This window comes from Protomyctophum bolini (genome assembly GCF_963924005.1).
Source record: "Protomyctophum bolini genome assembly, chromosome: 19".
Taxonomy (NCBI): Eukaryota; Metazoa; Chordata; class Actinopteri; order Myctophiformes; family Myctophidae; genus Protomyctophum; species Protomyctophum bolini.
In genome coordinates, this window is record NC_137880.1 from 35730228 (window position 1) to 35749028 (window position 18801).

Below are 18801 nucleotides of genomic sequence, written 5' to 3' on the forward strand. Positions count from 1 at the left end.
GTTTGTTCCAAGAGAAAGTACTATATGGCCTGATGTCAGCTGAGTATGAACGACTGGCACTGACTTAACTTATATTTACCTGTGATAATCTGTTCATTATGTGTTCTCTTCACACTGTGAACGAAGACTCATTTTGTAACTTCATCATTAATCCCAATGTTTTTGTTCATTGAGGTTTGGCCTTATAGATGGAAATGTGGCTTTTTTTACGGCATGTTTCCTTATTGTTAGACTAGTCGTGTGTAGTCTGTCACAAAATAAACTTGTACACGTTTCAAAATAATATTGAAATGTTTTACTTGCGGGCGCTGGGACTTTTGGAATTTAGCTGAGTGGCCCCTGATTCATCTTAACCCATTCTGGGCGGATTGGTGTTTTAACTAAGCATTATGTTATACTTTGGCTATTGAAAAATAGCAGATCTACAAGCTCATAGCGCGCCACCGAGTGGCGCGCTACGAGCTTGTGGGTCTGCTATTTTTGAAAAATCGTAAAAATGCGGCACAAATCTTTGAATATATATTCTTTCAGAGCGAACGAATGCATTAAGTTGAGTAGCCCTGGTATATACTGGAGTAGTCCTATACTAAACCACACAACCCAGGATATCTGCAAACTAAACGTTGTCTTTATAAGCACAGGTTTGCGAAGCATGCAGGGCTGATTCAAAAGCCTTAAGAAGAACTTTTCCACACACTAGTTGAGTTATGGGCAGACGGCGCCTCAGAGGGAGCCAGGTAGCCTTTCCAGGGCAGGAAGCACCCAGAGAGACAGACGCCGTCTGGTGTGTGGGTGTTCCTTCACGGGCATGCCATGCGTGTGCATTCATTAACCCATGTAGACCTGGGAACGATTCTACAAAATGTCTTCTAAATCCTGACAGTTTTCTGAAAAAATCCCATGTTTGTGGTGCTCAACCTTTTTCATGTCCATGAAAGGACCCCCAGAATTATCTGTATTTGGCCGCCGACCCCCATCTGAAAATATGTTGTTCCATGCAGGGACCCCCCCCCCCCCCCTTCCCCAGAAGCAAAGATATGAGTTACAGTAACGTTCGCTCAGAAAGAATACATATTAAAAGATTTGCGCCACATTTTCACGATTTAAAAAAAATATAGCAGATCTACAAGCTCGTAGCGCGGCACTCGGTGCCGCGGTAGATCTGCTATTTTTCAACAGCTAAAGTATGAGATAATCCTTAAAACACCAAACAGGGGTTCCCGTTATGAGTGGGTTAAGAACTCACTGTTTGAACGCCATCACAGTAACAGGGGAGTAACACAGGTTGAAAAGCTCACTTTTAATTGGTTTATGACATGACAGTGCTTATGTACCGGCACGGGACGGCAAACTTTGATTTCTCGACCGCTGCAGATTTTTGGCTCCCGTGTACAGTACGTCGTGGCTACACATGCGGTTATTAATCTAGCTATGAACTCACTGGTTATCTAGTTAATTAACTATACAGTATCGGTGGCAAAAGGTCGGACACAGAGGACTCTTGTTTCCTGCATTGATTGATTGAAATGTGTATTAAAGGACCACTTCACCACTTTTCAACCTATCTTCATATAATAGGTCCTCACTAGTAATAATCATGATAAAATGGCACGATTTCTTTCTACTCAGTCTGTGTCTCATAGGAGGGCTGTGGGCAGTTTAGAGTTTTTTACAAAAATGTTTAGATTTTCATTATCGTGAGAACGATATAGCTTCCATTTTCGGCATTGCAACTTTTCAGGACTAGAAAGCCTGCAGTTTCTATTAGCTTGTATTCCCCATCGATGTTGTCACTGGAAGACAGTTTCTGAGCGTTTTTAACTCAAATCTTTGCTTCTGAGGGGGTTCCTGGAATAACACATTATCAGATGGGGGTCGGCGGCCAATTTCATATCATTTTTGGGGTCCTTGACATGAAATATTGAGCACCACTGATACAGAAACATGAGGCATTTCAGAAAACTGTCAGGATGACATTTTTTTAAACTTCGACGTCAGGCCTGAAGGGCTTAAGCGTCCGTCCTTGAACCGTCTTCGACTTTATTTACCCCTACGCCACTAAAGTACTTAACAAATTAATACATCATCATCAATCTGGCTCCTTTCTGTGAAAAACAATCCCCCCAAATCTAATGACAATGTGTTTTTCTAATAGCTGACAAACCCAATGATGAATTCCCGTTCTGCTCTTTGGCTTTATAGAAGTGTATATTTGTACGTCTCTAAATGTTTTGATGAATTGAACAAGGTGGACCCTGTTGTAAACAAGTGGAATGCTTTATTGGCGTCGTCCCCTCAAGTGTGTGCTTGAATTGTACTGTAATTCTGCAGAAACGTTTGGAGAATTACAGTACAATTGAAGCACAACTCAATACAAAGACTGTCAACTGTGAGTGGACGACCCCAATAAAGCATTACACTTGTTTACAACAGGGTCCACCTTGTGTTCAATTCATCAAAACATTTAGAGACGTACAAATATACACTTCTGTAAAGCCAAAGAGCAGAACGGGAATTCATCATTGGGTTTTGTCAGCTATTAGAAAAACACAGATTTGGGGGATTGTTTTTCGGCGTCGAGGCTACAGAAAGGAGCCAGATTGATGATGATGTATTAATTTGTTAAGTACTTTAGTGGCGTAGGGGTAAATAAAGTGGAAGACAGTTCAAGGACGGACGCTTAAGCCCTTCAGGCCTGACGTCGAAGTTTAAAAAAATTACAGTTTTCTGAAATACCTCTTTTTTCTGTAACAGTGGTGCTCAATATTTCAAGGACCCCAAAAATGATATGAAATTGGCCGCCATCTGAAAATGTGTTAATCCAGGAACCCCTCAGAAGCAAAGATTTGAGTTAAAAACGTTGGCTCTGAAAGAATATATATTCAAATATTTGTGCCACATTTTCACGATAAAAAAAAAAAACAGCAGACCTACAAGCTACGTAGCTTGTAGATCTGCTATTTTTCAATGGATACATTTTAAAATAATGGTTGAAACACCAAAAGGTTGTTCCCGCCCAGAATGTCTTAAGCCCAGAGGAACGTGAAAAAGGGGAGTACCATGCAGTCAACATGAGGACATGGCCTGCAAGGTTAGAAGCTATTATCTTGCTCTTGCTTTTTCTGCAATAAAATACATTAATGTGCATTCAGGGAGTCGATACATCTTAACTGCAACTTTAGCCTTTTTGGAACTCTCCACTTATAATTAATAGTGAAAATGTTCTTGGTCTAGGCCGTTGGTGTTACCTTCTCTCTTCTGTTAGGTTATCCAGGGAGAAAACGGCTTCACAGAGGTACGCCTGCAGGAGCTGGTGTCCGCTCATTATATCACTCTGGTATCTCTGGGAAAACAATGAGAGAATGGAATTGTGCAAAAATTAAACCTTTTTGGGTGATAATGCATACAGCCATATGTGAGGTAATAGGATATACGACATCCCCTGTTCTTGTCTTGTAATGTATCTGGGTCTTATAGAATAATCTGTACATCCGAGAGACCAATACCTGGTCAAAATCCTTTTAACCGCTGGGAAGAAAGCAATCACAAAGAACTGGCTCAAGACTGACATACCAGACTATAAACAATGGCGAACCATCATGGACAATATTGAAGACATGGAAAAGTTGACATTCAAAATAAGAATAATAACCTCTATGAAAAAAGATGGGAAAAATGGTCATTATATAAGTGGACAAGAGGTAATGGAATGGAAAAGTTAAGAAGGTGCCCCAAGTAACTGGTTCTATTCTTTATTTTGTAATTTTATTTATATGATTTGTTTGTTTTGTTGTGTTTCACGTTTTACTTTGTGCTGATTTTTGTGTCTTTAAGTGGTTGTCGTGAAGTTTGTCTTTGTACTGTTTTGTTGTTGTATTATGCAAAAACAATGAGAGAAGCATGTGAGATAAGAAGAAGAAATAAGAAGAAGATCCCAGTGATCGAAACGTTGAATTCATAAACCAGTGGAGTTGAGTTACTCCTTACCAGTGTTGAGGACTCTTTTCTTTATCAAATAGGAGACTCTACACTTAAGATTGATTCCATTCGCAGCTAATATCCCTGATTGGTAGTAATGTATTATATTGTGAATATAGCATATACTATATTTAGAATTAAGTGTCGTACAGTAGCCTAGGCTATGTGACATTTTGATTTTGTTAAGTGACCACACTTTGTCAGATTTCTCAAACCCCCCTTTTATAATACACATCTGGGAACGATCAATGCAACGCAGAGACACATAAGAGAAAATAATTTACAATAAATCACACGAACAGCAGGAAAATCAGAGCTCTTGTTTGAGCCAGAAAAAACCCCAGACCACAGAAAATCTACTGAATGTTAAAAGTTCAGGTTTTTTTTGGTGCAACTGAGCTCAGAAAACCTTAGAAAGAAATGAAGAAAAATCACAAAATCTGTTTTTTTTACATGTCACAATCCCTTTGAACAAGAGGCTGGTGCATGACATTCAACAACAGAGGGATTGTCAGGGTGGACAAACAACAGCTGGGACAATAGTTGGTTGGTTTTTTTTGCACACTGAAGCAACCAGTTACACTGTACACTATACACCAGTGGTTCCCAAACCTTTTCGTGTCAAGGACCCCCGAATCAACATGCATTAGGCCACGGACCCCCCATTTGAAAACATTATGCCAGTGACCCTGATAAGAGAGGGTTTTTACGGCTCTATAGCAGTGTTTCCGAAACACTTCATTCAGTCATGGACCCCCAGTTTCACACGCATTATGCTACGGACCCCCGATTTAATGGCATTTATATCTCTGACTGGTACCCCAATTTATATTGTAAAACCACTGTTAATTTAACTCTGAGAGTGTACAAATGGAACCAAATGGACCCGTTTCTCCTCCCTTCTCCGCTCCGTGCATTGGCCCCCTGGTTAACTGTTACTGCCCACACAGGAGTACAAAACACTGATGTTGGCCTACAAAGCAACCAAAGGTATGGCACCCCCATATCTTCAAAGACTGATCCAACCCTACAACCCCCCCTACCACCCCCTGCTCATACTCAGATCAGCCAACACAACAGGGAGGCAGAACCTTCACTAAAACAGCCGGGACAACGCTCCACACGTCCTCCAGACTCTTCTCTCTTCGGGCTCCAGAAACATGGAATGATTAACTTCCCGTTGCAAATAGAACTGCAGACCCACCACTCCCACTCCTCTTCCACCGTACTAGTACTACCGGAGTCTGAAAACTCATGATCTCTTCAGACTCCATCTTAGCCCGCAGCAGTACTTTGCCGTAGTTACTTGCACGAGCCTTGACGACCTTACAGGCGTATGCAAATAGTTTTATAGTGTGTTATAGCAGGGGTTCTCAACCCTTTTTTGCAACTGGATGTCTGGAAAATGGAAATTTAGAGTTTACATACAGTAGTAGCACTGAGAAAACTGTTCAACTGCTATATCGTCAGTATAGCACTGACGAAGGTCTTAGGACCGAAACGTTTGCTTTTTAATTATTTTTTTTTGCACTTTGAGCACAGAGCATTTTATGAGCATGATAAAAATTAAATAAATAATATTTTCTATACGGTGTCTTTTTCTGTCAAAGTTTCCCTTGAGTTTACATAGTACACATAGTGCATGCATAAACTTTCCAGTATTTATTTATGATGTATTCTCTCTATTATTAAGGTTATTGTAGCAGTCAATTTGTATTGACGGTGGGGAGGGGGCGGGGCGAGGTCGCTTACTTAAGATCCTTGAGTAGGGGCGACTGTGGCTCAAGAGGTAGAGCAGGTCGTCCAATGATCCGTGGGTCGGCGGTTCGAATCCCGGCTCCTCCTCCTGTCTACAAGTCGAAGTGTCCTTGGGCAAGACACTGAACCCAAAATTGCTCCCGATGTGCTGGTTGGTGCCTTGCATGGCTTCCGCCGCAATCGGTGTGTGAATGTGTGTGTGATTGTAATGCACAATCTATGTAAAGCGCCTTGGATAAAGGCGCTATATAAATGCACCATTTACCATTTAGTACTACTTCTATGTAGCCTATTTGATGTATTACGGTACCATGTGTTGTTCTTGCTTACTGTAAATTGTAAGAAGGAGCTTAAAGATTTGCAGGATATAGGTCTTGTCCGCAGTGCACACATGTTAACATCAGATCTCACAGTCCTTGTAAGTTGTACCTGATGGAGGCTCAGCATCTCTTTCAGGCTGGAGTAACTGTCACATCTTCTGTCCCCCAGGTCCACCTCCAACGTGTCCTGAAGAGCTCTCAGGCTGTCACTCTTTTCTTCAAAGCTCTGGCAGCGCTGAGTCTTCATCTGCAGCTCTCTGAGATTACACACAAGAGCATCATCACAGGCACACACGCATTTAAATGACCTCATTATTACCGTACTTTGAATCATAATGTCACAGATTATCTTCCTTTTTGCAGTCCTGCGTGGCTGACAGGCTGTCAGGTGGGATTACCTAATAGTCACAGAGTCTGAAGGGGGGCATACTGGAGTGATCAGGTCTATTCATAAGAGTAATAAAAGGATACTTATATACTTATATATATATATATATAGAATGGCTCCTGTAATACAGGTATTTATAGAAGGTCCCTGGCAAAAGAAAAAACACAAACAAAAAAAAGAAATAACAATAATTGCCAGCTACAGCAAGCTCTCGTTTATGAACATCTATAATCAGTGTGTGTCGCAGTCTCCACCTATCAGCTCACGGCTTCACGTTGCAGCGTTGTTATGCCGTTCAGACTATGGGTTTTATGGGTAAGTCTCACATAATTGGCTTAGAGGCAGCCTAGCGGCAGCCAATGATGACAGAGTTAGTGTCGACTATGGTCGTTAGTAGAGGTAGGTGAACAAACATCATGTTGTCCAGATACTTTTCAAGCAGCTTTTTTGTATGATTTTTTTTGTGGCTTTCGCCTTTATTTTATATTTTTTATGGAGGGACAGACAGTAAACAGCTGACAGGAAATGGGAAGAGAGATGGGGGGGGGGGGGTGACTTGCAGTAAAGGCCGTCGGGATCGGGAGTCGAACCCGCAGCACACTGCCAGGCTGGTGGATTACCAGCCAAGGTGCCCCTGGACCGCTGAGCCACGGCCCAGGCCAGTGGGCCTGTGTTTTGCCTGAAACAATAAGCCTACCTGTTGGCATGAGCGACATGAAGCAGGCCTTGGAGAACAGCCTACCTGTTGGCATGAGCGACATGAAGCAGGCCTCAGAGAACAGCCTACCTGTTGGCATGAACGACATGAAGCAGGCCTCAGAGAACAGCCTACCTGTTGGCATGAGCTACATGAAGCAGGCCTTGGAGAACAGCCTACCTGTTGGCATGAACGACATGAAGCAGGCCTCAGAGAACAGCCTACCTGTTGGCATGAGCTACATGAAGCAGGCCTCGGGAGAACAGCCTACCTGTTGGCATGAGCTACATGAAGCAGGCCTCGTAGAACAGCCTACCTGTTGGCATGAGCTACATGAAGCAGGCCCCGGAGAACAGCCTACCTGTTGGCATGAGCTACATGAAGCAGGCCTCGTAGAACAGCCTACCTGTTGGCATGAGCTACATGAAGCAGGCCCCGGAGAACAGCCTACCTGTTGGCATGAGCTACATGAAGCAGGCCTCGGGGGAACAGCCTACCTGTTGGCATGAGCTACATGAAGCAGGCCTCAGAGAACAGCCTACCTGTTGGCATGAGCGACATGAAGCAGGCCTCGGAGAACGTCCCTCTTGAGTGCTTGCAGCCTGTCTGCCTCACACCGGGTCGGCCTCACACTGAGATCAACCAGAGACAGGAGCACGTCATTCAGCTCCCACACAAGCTTCTATTTGGCAGAAGGAAAGAAATTATATGTAATTTATATACAGGTTATTTAACCCATTCTGACCTGAGATCAGATTCATACGAGGTTTCCACTGGACACACACTGGTCTGATTAACCCATTCTGACCTGAGATCAGATTCTAAAAAATGTCAGTCGTTCTTCGATTTTTCAAAAATAGCAGACCTACAAGCTCATAGCGCGCCACTTGGTGGCGCGCTATGAGCTTGTAGATCTGCTATTTTTCAATAGCTAAAGCATAACATGATGCTAACACCAAAATGGGTTCCCGGTCAGAATGGGATATATATACGCAATTATATCACGCACACAAATCACGTTATATTACTCCTTGTATGTACAGTAGGCAGTAGACAGTAGTGTGCCTCACCTTCACAGAGGTGGTTTCACTCAGGCCAGTTGGCAGCCTGTTCAGTGTGTTCTGCGTTCGCTCCTCGAGTGCCTCCAAGCTAGCACGGAACGTCTCATGTTGTGCCAAGTCCTCCTGTACAGTAACACAGAGAACAGACCACTGATACGGAACATTTTGTGACAGGTATACTGTACGTAGATATTAGACTGAGCTGTGGTTTTTCATGTCAAGAACCCCCAAAATGACACTGAGTATTATAACAAGGACCACCATTAGAGAAGATTTCTATGGCTCTAGCAGTGATTTTCAACCATTTTCATGTCAAAGCCCACCGCGGTTTGACCTGAATTAGGCTACTGTCCCCTACTGTATATAATGGCACTTCTATCTCTGGGATCTCCCAATGTATTATTGTAAAATCACGGTTCATTTAACTCTGAGAGCGGGTCCATTTGGTTCCACTTGGTACACTCTCTGAGTTACAGTCCCATAAGAAAAGGGTCCATTTGATATCATTTAGCTGGGGACCCCCTGGAGCTCCCTCAGGGATCTCTCCAGCACTTTAGAAAAAAGTACCGTATAAGGGCGATACCAACTTCATCCCAGGAAAGAGAACAGGATAAACAAGTGAAATTGGAAGTGATGAAACAAAGCTGAAAAATGGTCTTTGAGGGACTCTCTCCTAAAATGATGAAATTAATAACGCAGGCTACGGTTTTTGGGGCGGGGAAATGGTTAACCCACCTGAAAATGTGTCTGATTACTACAGAGCTGGAGAGATACCTACAGTAACAAACACTTACATTTGTTTTTACAAAACCTTTGTTTTAATAAAAAAAAGATATCACTTTTGATTACTGCCCCCAAGTAACACTCATTAATTAACACATGACAATATTTCTGAATAAATGACTCTTTCATGTGACCACCGTGCTCTGACTTTAGGTGCGTTGCCCGTTCAAATCATAATATATCAGATAAATAACGGTAATGGGTCGCACACACCAAGACTGCATTTCAATCATTTATTCTTGCATTTTGAACAGGAGACAATCCAGCCTTCATCAGTGTCATCGTCACACTGATGAAGGCTGGATAGCCGAGATGTTTGTCTCCTGTTCAGAATGAAAGAATAAATTATTGAAATGAATATTTCTGAATAAAAAATAATACACTTTGGCCCAGGCGGTGGCGCGTAACCGTCTGGGCACCCCGACTGGTGATCCAGTCGCAGTGTGGCCGCGGGTTCAACTCCCGAGCCCGTCACGGCCTTTCCCCCCCATCTCTCTCCCGTTTCCTGTCAGCCTACTGTCTGTCCCTTCAAAACCAATAAAAGGCGTAAGCCGCAAAAAATATCTTTAAAAAAAAAAAATATATATATATACACTTGTTTATCATTTGAATCTTTAAGAATCATATAGTACCGTACGGTGATATTATCATAATGTCAACGTGACATCATCGCATTCTTATTTGGTCTTTACATCTTCATCGATTCATACAAAATGTGACGTACATTTAAATCTACTTCCTCACCTGAAGATGAGCCTTTTTCCCCGACAGTGTTTGTCCAAGTAGCGTGATGTCACGTGACAGCAGTCTGGTCTTTGATTGGATGACATTGGCAGGCAGGGGTTCCAGCTGTCCAATGAGAAGCTCGGACGTCGCGGACATATTTCCCGCGCTGATTTGCAAATCCTCGATGCCGTCCTGCAATTTCTGACAAAAAGGGAACGCTGCTTGGAAAAAGTGTTGTCACAGCTGTATTTCTATAAGTGTCATCAAGTGACAATAGAAAAACTTGACCACGAGCAAAGAAGTACAACTGAGATACTGGCTGTATGACATACTGTATGTCCTTGACTCCCCCACATCATGACTGACACACTTACAGTCCCTCGGCACTTAATAATAATAATAATAATAATTAAAGACAATCAAGGAAAAAATACAAAGTTGTTTTTGACAAAGAAAGACATGCATACTGCATGTAGTACAATCCAACATCTCATCTGATTTAATATTTTAAGGAACACCAAAATGATGTATGGTGTTAATTAATTGGCTTGTCAAAAGTGTTATTGCTTTAGGTATGTTGTGTTTATAAGTGCTGCTGAAATGTGCAGACAGAAAATAATGCCACTCCACAGGGAGAGCTTGTTTACGCGCTGACGTCAAATCCATTTTGGTCTTTATTATTATGCTGAAATGAAGACGTCATCTCGGGGGTTTGGAGAAATTAAGCTGTGCACAAACCACCGCTGATACTCTCTCCTCCTCCTGAGTGCTACCTGGAGCCTGAACCCGCTGTCCCTAGAGTCCTTTCTTAGACGAAAAAAACAATTTAGAGCATTTCCGGTGTGTGTGTGTGTGTGCGTGTGCGTGTGCGTGTGCGTGTGTGTGTGTGTGTGTGTGTGTGTGTGTGTGCGTGCGTGCGTGCGTGCGTGAGTGAGAGAGAGAAAGCGAGAGAGAGATGGAAATGTGTGATTCAAGCATACAGTCCATTAGATTACTCTGAAATGGACTGCCATATCCTATAATAATGGTGGGTACCAGGAAAGTAAGAATGAATGAAATCTACTTTGAAGTCTACTCTGAGAACTGGGTGATTGGATGTACTGTATGTAGGATACCAGGGCATCATGAACTGTATCAATGAATCATTCCCTCAGCTTGACACCTGAAAATCTCATAGTAAGAAAGAAATAGCCAGCACTCCGAAGTCCGTCTGGTTGAATTCTAAGGCGCAAGGCGGACAAACACAGCAGCAGCTCATAGCGAGTGGCGCGCTACGAGCTTGTAGGTCTGCCATTTTTGAAGAAGCGAAAAACGACTGACATTAGAAACATAGCTTTTTTAGAAAACTGTCAGGATGTAGAAGACATTTTAAGAATCTGATCTCGGGTCAAAATGGGTTAACTCACCTCCACTGCGTCCAGCTCTGACTGCACGTCACGTGGAGGTGGTGGTGTTTGGGGGGTCGCCACGTCACCTGGTGGTGTTTGGGGGGTCGCCACGTCACCTGGTGGTGTTTGGGGGGTCGCCACGTCACCTGGTGGCGTTTGGGGGGTGGCCCGCAGCACCTCCTCCCACTGACTGCGTAGCTGCTGCAGGCGCAGGGAGCAGTGGTCGGAGAGCTGGAGGTACCGGCTCCAGAGGGAGAGCACGTCCTGGGCCCTCAGGAGCTCCTGGTTCACCTCCTGCACCACGTTGCGCCACCTAGAGGGAGGGAGGCGCAACACATGTTGGGCTGAGTCATGCGCTTTCTTTTTTTGCAGTGGTGGAAAGTAAGAAACAGAAGTAGCATGTGCTTAAATTCATATTTAGAAAATGTTTCAGATGTCAAAATATCTCTGAGATGATGGAATGATGACGGTCATCCAACATCCATGTACTTATAAAGCCTACCGCAGGGGTAGGCAACCTCAGGCACAGGGGAGGGTGGTCACTGTTGGCACACTGGCAATAAGTGTGTGAGAGAGATCATTTATTTTAATATTAAGAAGTATTCAAAAAAAGTTTAGTCTGTGAAATTAAGTCCCCTCACATCTATAAATAAATTACACCCTGCACATAATTCTACATACAGAAAATAGGCCACATAAAAAGGTAATGTATACAGCCTATGGACAATCAAAATCAGACATAATTGACATTGACATAATTCAACTTTATGTTGATACGGCACACTGATTATCAAGAAAATGCAAACACGGCACTTCATGTGAAAAAGGTTGCCGACCTGCCCTACCGGATGCACCTCTTAGATTCCAATCCATTTGATTTGGACATTTTAACAAGATTAATTTGTTAAGTTTTCTTCTTATTTAAGCCACTCAGCAATCTATTCCAGGCCAATGGTGCAGAATACATAAACGTCCTTTTTACAGTTTCTGGCATGCAGGACAGGAAGCATAAAAATGTCAGACTTGCAGCACCTTTATCATACAGTCATGGTCATTGTTCTATTAAATACAGAGGTACTACACTTTGAGACAAAAGGTTGTTCTGATTGACCAAAACAGTTTTTTTTTATCCCACGATTTTGTAACCCATTTTTCACCCCTGTGTCAATCATCTAATGTGATCCTGGTCTCTACACACCCTCCACCAACCTAGTCCCCATATATGGGGGACAAGGGGAGAGCAACGGACTTGAACTCATGCTTCCTTCATGCCCGAGTGTCCGAGTTGCTCCTTTACACCTGACAGGGTGTAGTTTCCCTGGTTGGACGTAGCGCGTGGAAGGAACACGTTATTCCAACCAGTTCCTTTCCCCTCCATCAGGCGCCCCGGCTGGCCAGGGGGAGGCAGTTTAGAGACCAGGATTACTATTTTCTCTGGGGAACCTTCTGAAAGCTTCATGGGCAAAGATAACCAACATCGAAATCTTAAAGGGACACTTCACCCTTTTTGCAAAAAAATATATGTTAATGAGGTTTAGAAGCTTTAGATCACTTTCCTGGGGGTCTTTATGTGTGTAATATGTGGTTTTAGATATTTTAGATTGTAGCAGTGAGCCTGTTGTCTCTGATGTCATGGACACTGGGCTCACTTCCTTCCTGGACTACAGTAAGACAGCTCTCCCCCTATCCACAAGGAGGAGCAGTGCACCAAAGAATTGTGGGAATTGTAGTCCAGGAAGGTAGTGAGACCAGTGTCCATGACATCAGAGACAACAGGCTCACTGCTACAATCTAAAATATCTAAAACCACATATTACACACATAAATACCCCCAGGAAAGTGATCTAAAGTTTCTAAACGTCATTAACATATATTTTTTTGCAAAAAGGGTGAAGTGTCCCTTTAAATGACCTCTCAGTCATGCTAGTGACTATTAAAAAAAGTTTTTGTAATTTTTCTTATTTCTATTTTTTAGGTTTTATGAGCTCAATTGCAACCAAAAAAATCTGAACTTTTAACATTCAGTAGATTTTCTGTGGTCTGGGGTTTTCTGGCTCAAACAAGTGCTCTGATGAGTCCATAAATCCCATATACAGTACAGTATGACATAGGAATTTGCCAGTCACCGTTGAGGCCTGTTTGCCTGGTTTCATTGCAGCTCAAAAGGCTCCAGAACACACAGAGAAAACCCCACACCACAGAAAATCCACTGAATGTTCAAAGTTCAGGTTGTGTGGGTGTAATTGAGGTTATACAAATAAAAATAAAAATAAATTAAAATGAATGTCATGAAACATTGAAGTACTGTACTTACAGTAAGTACAGTTTTGAGGCATTTGTAATTTTGTACCGATTTCCAGTACTTTTGCTTCTACTTATCAGAGGCAAATATTTTGGTACTTTTACTCCAGTACATTTATTTGAAAGCTTTAGTTAGTTACTTTGATTATTATTATTACAGAACATACATTAAACACTTGAAATTATGCTATTTTCATACATTTGAAAACTTTTACTTGTAACGGAGTATTTCTATATTGCAGTATTGATACTTTTACTTGAGTCAAACATTTGATAATTTTTTCCACCACTGCTTTTTGTACGCCAATTATGAATTCCGATACTTCATGACATGAAATAGTAAATACATACACGCAAATACAGCACAGACAGTAGATAGATTCATATTTAGATAAACATACATTCTAAACTATGTTTAGAAATCTAAACGTTGTCGTGTATATACAGTATAGGCTCTGACCGTGTTTTCTCCCCTTCCATTCGCTTGTTCAGCAGCTGGGCGGTGCCAGGGTCGACTGTGCTCCGCAGACGCTGATACGATTGGTCCACAGCAGCACATAGCTCCTCCCCTTCACTAGCCTTCTCCTGGACTTGCTGTGGACATAAAACACCTTTTATTATATTTTGAGCGGTGCAACCACTCCTATAGACAGCTATGGGTGTGGCTGTGGCCCTGGGTCTGTCTGTCTGTCTGTCTGAGTGGTGCAACCACTCCTATAGACAGCTATGGGTGTGGCTGTGGCCCTGGGTCTGTCTGTCTGTCTGTCTGTCTGAGTGGTGCAACCACTCCTATAGACAGCTATGGGTGTGGCTGTGGCCCTGGGTCTGTCTGTCTGTCTGTCTGTCTGAGTGGTGCAACCACTCCTATAGACAGCTATGGGTGTGGCTGTGGCCCTGGGTCTGTCTGTCTGTCTGTCTGAGTGGTGCAACCACTCCTATAGACAGCTATGGGTGTGGCTGTGGCACTGGGTCTGTCTGTCTGTCCGAGCACGGAAATAGCGTTATAGCGTTTGTTCACCACCAATTGTCTAACACACAGGCCAGGGAGGAGGGCTAGTACAGTACAGTACAGTACAGTACAGTACAGTACAGTACAGTACAGCACAGCACAGCACAGCACAGCACAGCACAGCACAGCACCACTCACTTCAGATGGATCTGATTTTCTTTGTCAAAGTTAAACTTTGGAAGGCAATCTTAGCCAATCGGGATGGAATATGGATAATCGGAACAGATCCGTGTTGATCACATGACTGCAGAGATAGATAGTGTGTACCGATTTGCGTGACGGGGGACCAACATAATGTGAAACACATGTTCTTTTTTCTTTGTGATCCTGTCATAATAAACAACTCAAAATACAACTCAACACTACAAGTCCTGTTCCAGCTACTGTAGGTATTTGCCTATTGGCTATAATTAACTGCTACTTCTACAGTATGATCATTACCAAACAACTCACGTCCATAACAGACGTTCCTGGCCTGGTGGAGAGCGGTGCTCCGAGGAGAACGTTTTCTACTTATACATAATAACATGAAGCCTAACCGGATGCATCTCTTAACCCATTCTGACCCGAGATCAGATTCATACGAGGTTTCCACTGGACACACACTGGTCTGATTGACCCATTCTGAACTGAGATCAGATTCTAAAAATGTCAGTCGTTCTTCGATTTTTCAAAAATAGCAGACCTACAAGCTCGTAGCGCGCCACTCGGTGGTATTTTTCAATAGCTAAAGCATAACATGATGCTAACACCAAAACGGGTTCCTGTTCAGAATGGGTTAAAAATCCATTTGATTTGGACATTTAACAAGATTAATTTGTTACGTTTTCTTCTTATAAAAGCCACTCAGCAATCTATTCCAGGCCAATGGTGCAGAATACATAAACAGCCTTTTACAGTTTCTGGCATTTTAGGACAGGAAGCATAAAATTAAAAATGTCCCGCCAGACTCAGTACAGCACCTTTAACATATTATATTTAATATTTCCAATTTTCTTTAATTCTCTTTTCTCTAATCGGGTCGCCCCTAGATAACCACGTTTTCAATAATAATAATGAATTGCATTTTTATAGTGCTTTTCCAAGTGCTCAAAGCGCTTTCCAAATGGTTCATTCATTCATACATTGGGAGGTGAAGCGGCGAACAGTCGACGCCAGCGTCCTCACTTCCCCACATTCACACAAATCATTGTTTTTGGAAATTCAATTATTCCTTGTTGAGGTTATCAGGTTCTAAATGTAATTATATGTTACAGTACAAGGTAGAGGCCTCGTATAAGTAATAATAATAATAATAATAAATGTTATTATATGTTACAGTACATATAGAGGTAGAGGTAGAGGCCTCGTATAAGGCCGTAAGGGCGTCTTGCCTCAACCTGGCACTTTCCCCTCATATTTTTATGTATGTTTTATTGTATTGTTTTAATACCGCGCTAAATGAAAAATGAAATCAAACAGTAGTACAGTCCTCTTACTGTGTTATACAGTATACTGTGAGAGCATACACTTCATAACCGAAGGTCAGTGTGTGGACACCCTTTCTAATTAGTTCAACTTTCAATTATTGCCCCGTCTTCTAGTGAATGGACAGATTAATTGCTACAGGGACATTGTCACATTCTAGTCTAGACAATTCATTGTCTGCTTCTAATTTGGTGGCGACAGATACCGGAAAGCCATTCCGTGACAATCCCACACACTGTGTATGTACCTCTGACTCTTAAGCTCCGTTCACATTGAAGAAGCAGAAGCTAGCTTCTGCTTCTTCGTCCCATGTTATCTCTATGCAGAACAGCTTCTGCGTTTAAAAGCTGGAACAATAGCTTTTTTTTGTTTTTGCGTTTTTTTTTCCTCACCGGACCTGAACTTTAAAGCAGCTTTTAAAAGCTGGAGCTTTAAAAATCTGCGTGTAGCCAATCAGAGCACAGCGTGGTTTGAGGAGGCGGAGTTGAGCTCATTTTACAAAACCGAAAACCCTCTGGAAAGCTGTCCGACCCAATTGTCCGCATTAAAAAATAAACTTTTTGAATATGGGCTGTATATGAAATATGAATGGATATTTGGCAAGACCATAGCATATTTTGTGATAGAAATTAAAGTTTATATGAGAAACAAGTTGTCGAAGCGGTGAAAACAGGTTGTGTTCCGTGTGCCGTCGCGAGTGTCACGTTTCTGGGGACAAGTCATCGTGCATTCACCCCCCCCTCCGGTTCTCATCGAAGCTATGGATGAACTACTGAACTGAACTCTCCAGAACGCTATCCGTCGCTTGTGGACTGTTTGTGGACTAAACAGTGCACGCACACACACACGGTTGATAAATTAGCAGATATAGATAGATAGACAAACAACTAAACAATATTGTGTCGGAGTTTTCCCAAAAACAGCAGCCCGCTGTCAGCGCGTTTCTGTGCCGGTCCTCGTGTGTTTTGCTGGACGTTTCCTCGCACTAAAATTAATTGCCCTTGTCGCGGGACCTCGCCCTGAGCACAGGGAGTTGACCACTGGTGTACGCTCCTCGACACCCAGTCTCAATTTAGGGGGTCCTCCGCGGGCCGGGCCACAGGGTCCAGAAGTCGGTCCACTTTCGCTCGAGGTTTCTCCTCGACGACGGGGTCTGGCCGCAGGTCACCCGAGGCACTATCACCGTCACCGTGGTACAGTGGCGCTAGTAATGTACTACTACAGGAGTGGGGCCTTGATCATACCTTATATCAGTTGTATGTACCCCCTCTATTTATGCAATATGTTGCCCATGTTTTGTGATTGGTTTGCTGCGTTCTGAATCGATAAACCAATCGCATATAAGATTTATTTGAGGGAATCATTTAAATTGGTCTATTGCGTTCATGTAGGCCTATCGATGAACCTCATACCAAAAGTTGAAAGATAGTAGATAGCCTATATTTATAGATAGATAGAACACGTGTGTGTGTGTGTGTGTGTGTGTGTGTGTGTGTGAGATATTGAGCACCGTGGACGGTGGAGGAGCCGACACGGGACTCACTTGCGAGCCAGTTCTCTCTCAGTGCCCCTGCAGTAATTACCCCCTCCCGGTTCCCACCGAGGTGAACAACTGAACCCCGTAGCTGTCTCTGACCGTGGACTAAACACACACACGGTTTATAAATGAGCATATATATATATATATAGTCTATAGACAAAGAACTAAAGTCCAGAGTCCCCAGCGCGTCGTATGCACCGCGTGTGTGTGTGTGCGCGAGAGAGATCAATAATTAATAGCCTTTATTATAAAGGCTATTAATTATTGATCTCTCTATGCACATGCATATCATACAACTGATATAAAGTTTATATCAGTTGTATGATATGCATGTGCACATGTCCGTTGCACTGGACTCCGTTCCGGTGATAATATCACCGTGATATTGATTATTAATTAAGTAATTAAAGTATGCATAGCCTACTACTAGTTGGCACAATGTTTCACATCATCTGCTAATTAAAAGCAAACTTTAAATGTGCTGATGCTGTAGTCAGTGTAAACGGTGAGGGTCCGTGGGGGTGGTGGAGGAGCGGTCTGACTCTAGGCTACTGCCACATATAGCCAGCCGAGGTCAGTGACAGACAGACAGCGCCGAGATGGGGGCTCCCTTCCACGGGAGACTTGGGACTGAATGTCCGGAAATCGCACGTAAACATAAGCTGTTTTAATTGCTTTTACGACGTGCTGGATATATACAATTGTATTTCTACGGTATGCTCTTTCTAAATCAACATTAACATTACATACAGAGCCGCCATTTAAAAAAATGCCCGGAGGGTTTCGCTCGTGGCCAGCTGGGGGAGAGGAGAGCGGAGTGGGGGGGAGACATGAGCGCTGAAGACGGGGAGGATTGAGATCCGGTCCGTTCGGTTATTTACAAACAAGTTTACCAAGATTATATTATTTATTCATCCATACATAGGTTATGATGTAACTAAATATATAAGTATGTCTCCTCTACAGTCGCTATTTTACATTTTAGACTTTCAAATGCGCATCTGCTCAAACTGCCTGTCTCTCGTCTCAAAGCCAGACAGCCAGTCCAGGCAGCTTGAGTGACAGGTACCTTGTACACGCCCACTTTCTCAAAAAAAAGCTGCGTCTTTTAGATTTCTGCTTCTGCTTTTTAAAGCAGCTTCTTCAATGTGAACGGAGCTTATAGCATACAGAGTGAGAAAGGATGATAATTATGGTACTCACCTGAAGTTGCTCTACGTATGCCACGGCCTGCTCGTGGGAGAACAGACTAGTGCATCGATGCTGCAGAGTGCAGCGCACCCTGGTGGTGTGGCGGAGGACCTCGCTCAGCTCCTGGTCAAAACCACTCCATGCCTCTAGGGTGCGCTGGAGAGCCGGTCGCAAAACCTCCATCTGTAAAACGC

The 18801-nt window shown here is 43.0% G+C and overlaps 2 protein-coding genes across 3 annotated transcripts in view; both read right to left on the reverse strand.

Annotated features, from left to right (window-relative positions):
- Positions 1–7165, reverse strand: part of LOC308334452 (nesprin-2-like) — a 54117-nt gene extending 46952 nt beyond the window's left edge. Inside the window, exons 1-3 of the mRNA XM_080791208.1 lie at positions 7142–7165; positions 6166–6313; positions 3249–3343 (exon numbers count right to left, since the gene is read on the reverse strand). Coding sequence (XP_080647334.1) covers positions 3249–3343; positions 6166–6303 — 233 coding nt within the window. The 5' untranslated portion in view covers positions 6304–6313; positions 7142–7165. The remainder of the gene's footprint in view (positions 1–3248; positions 3344–6165; positions 6314–7141) is intronic.
- An 11460-nt stretch (positions 7166–18625) lies between these two features.
- The window catches only part of LOC308334451 (nesprin-2-like), a 60372-nt gene continuing 60196 nt past the window's right edge, over positions 18626–18801 (reverse strand). For both annotated transcript variants that reach the window (XM_080791207.1, XM_080791206.1), the window contains one exon: positions 18626–18790. In XM_080791207.1, the coding sequence (XP_080647333.1) occupies positions 18754–18790 (37 nt within the window). In that variant the 3' untranslated portion in view covers positions 18626–18753. The remainder of the gene's footprint in view (positions 18791–18801) is intronic.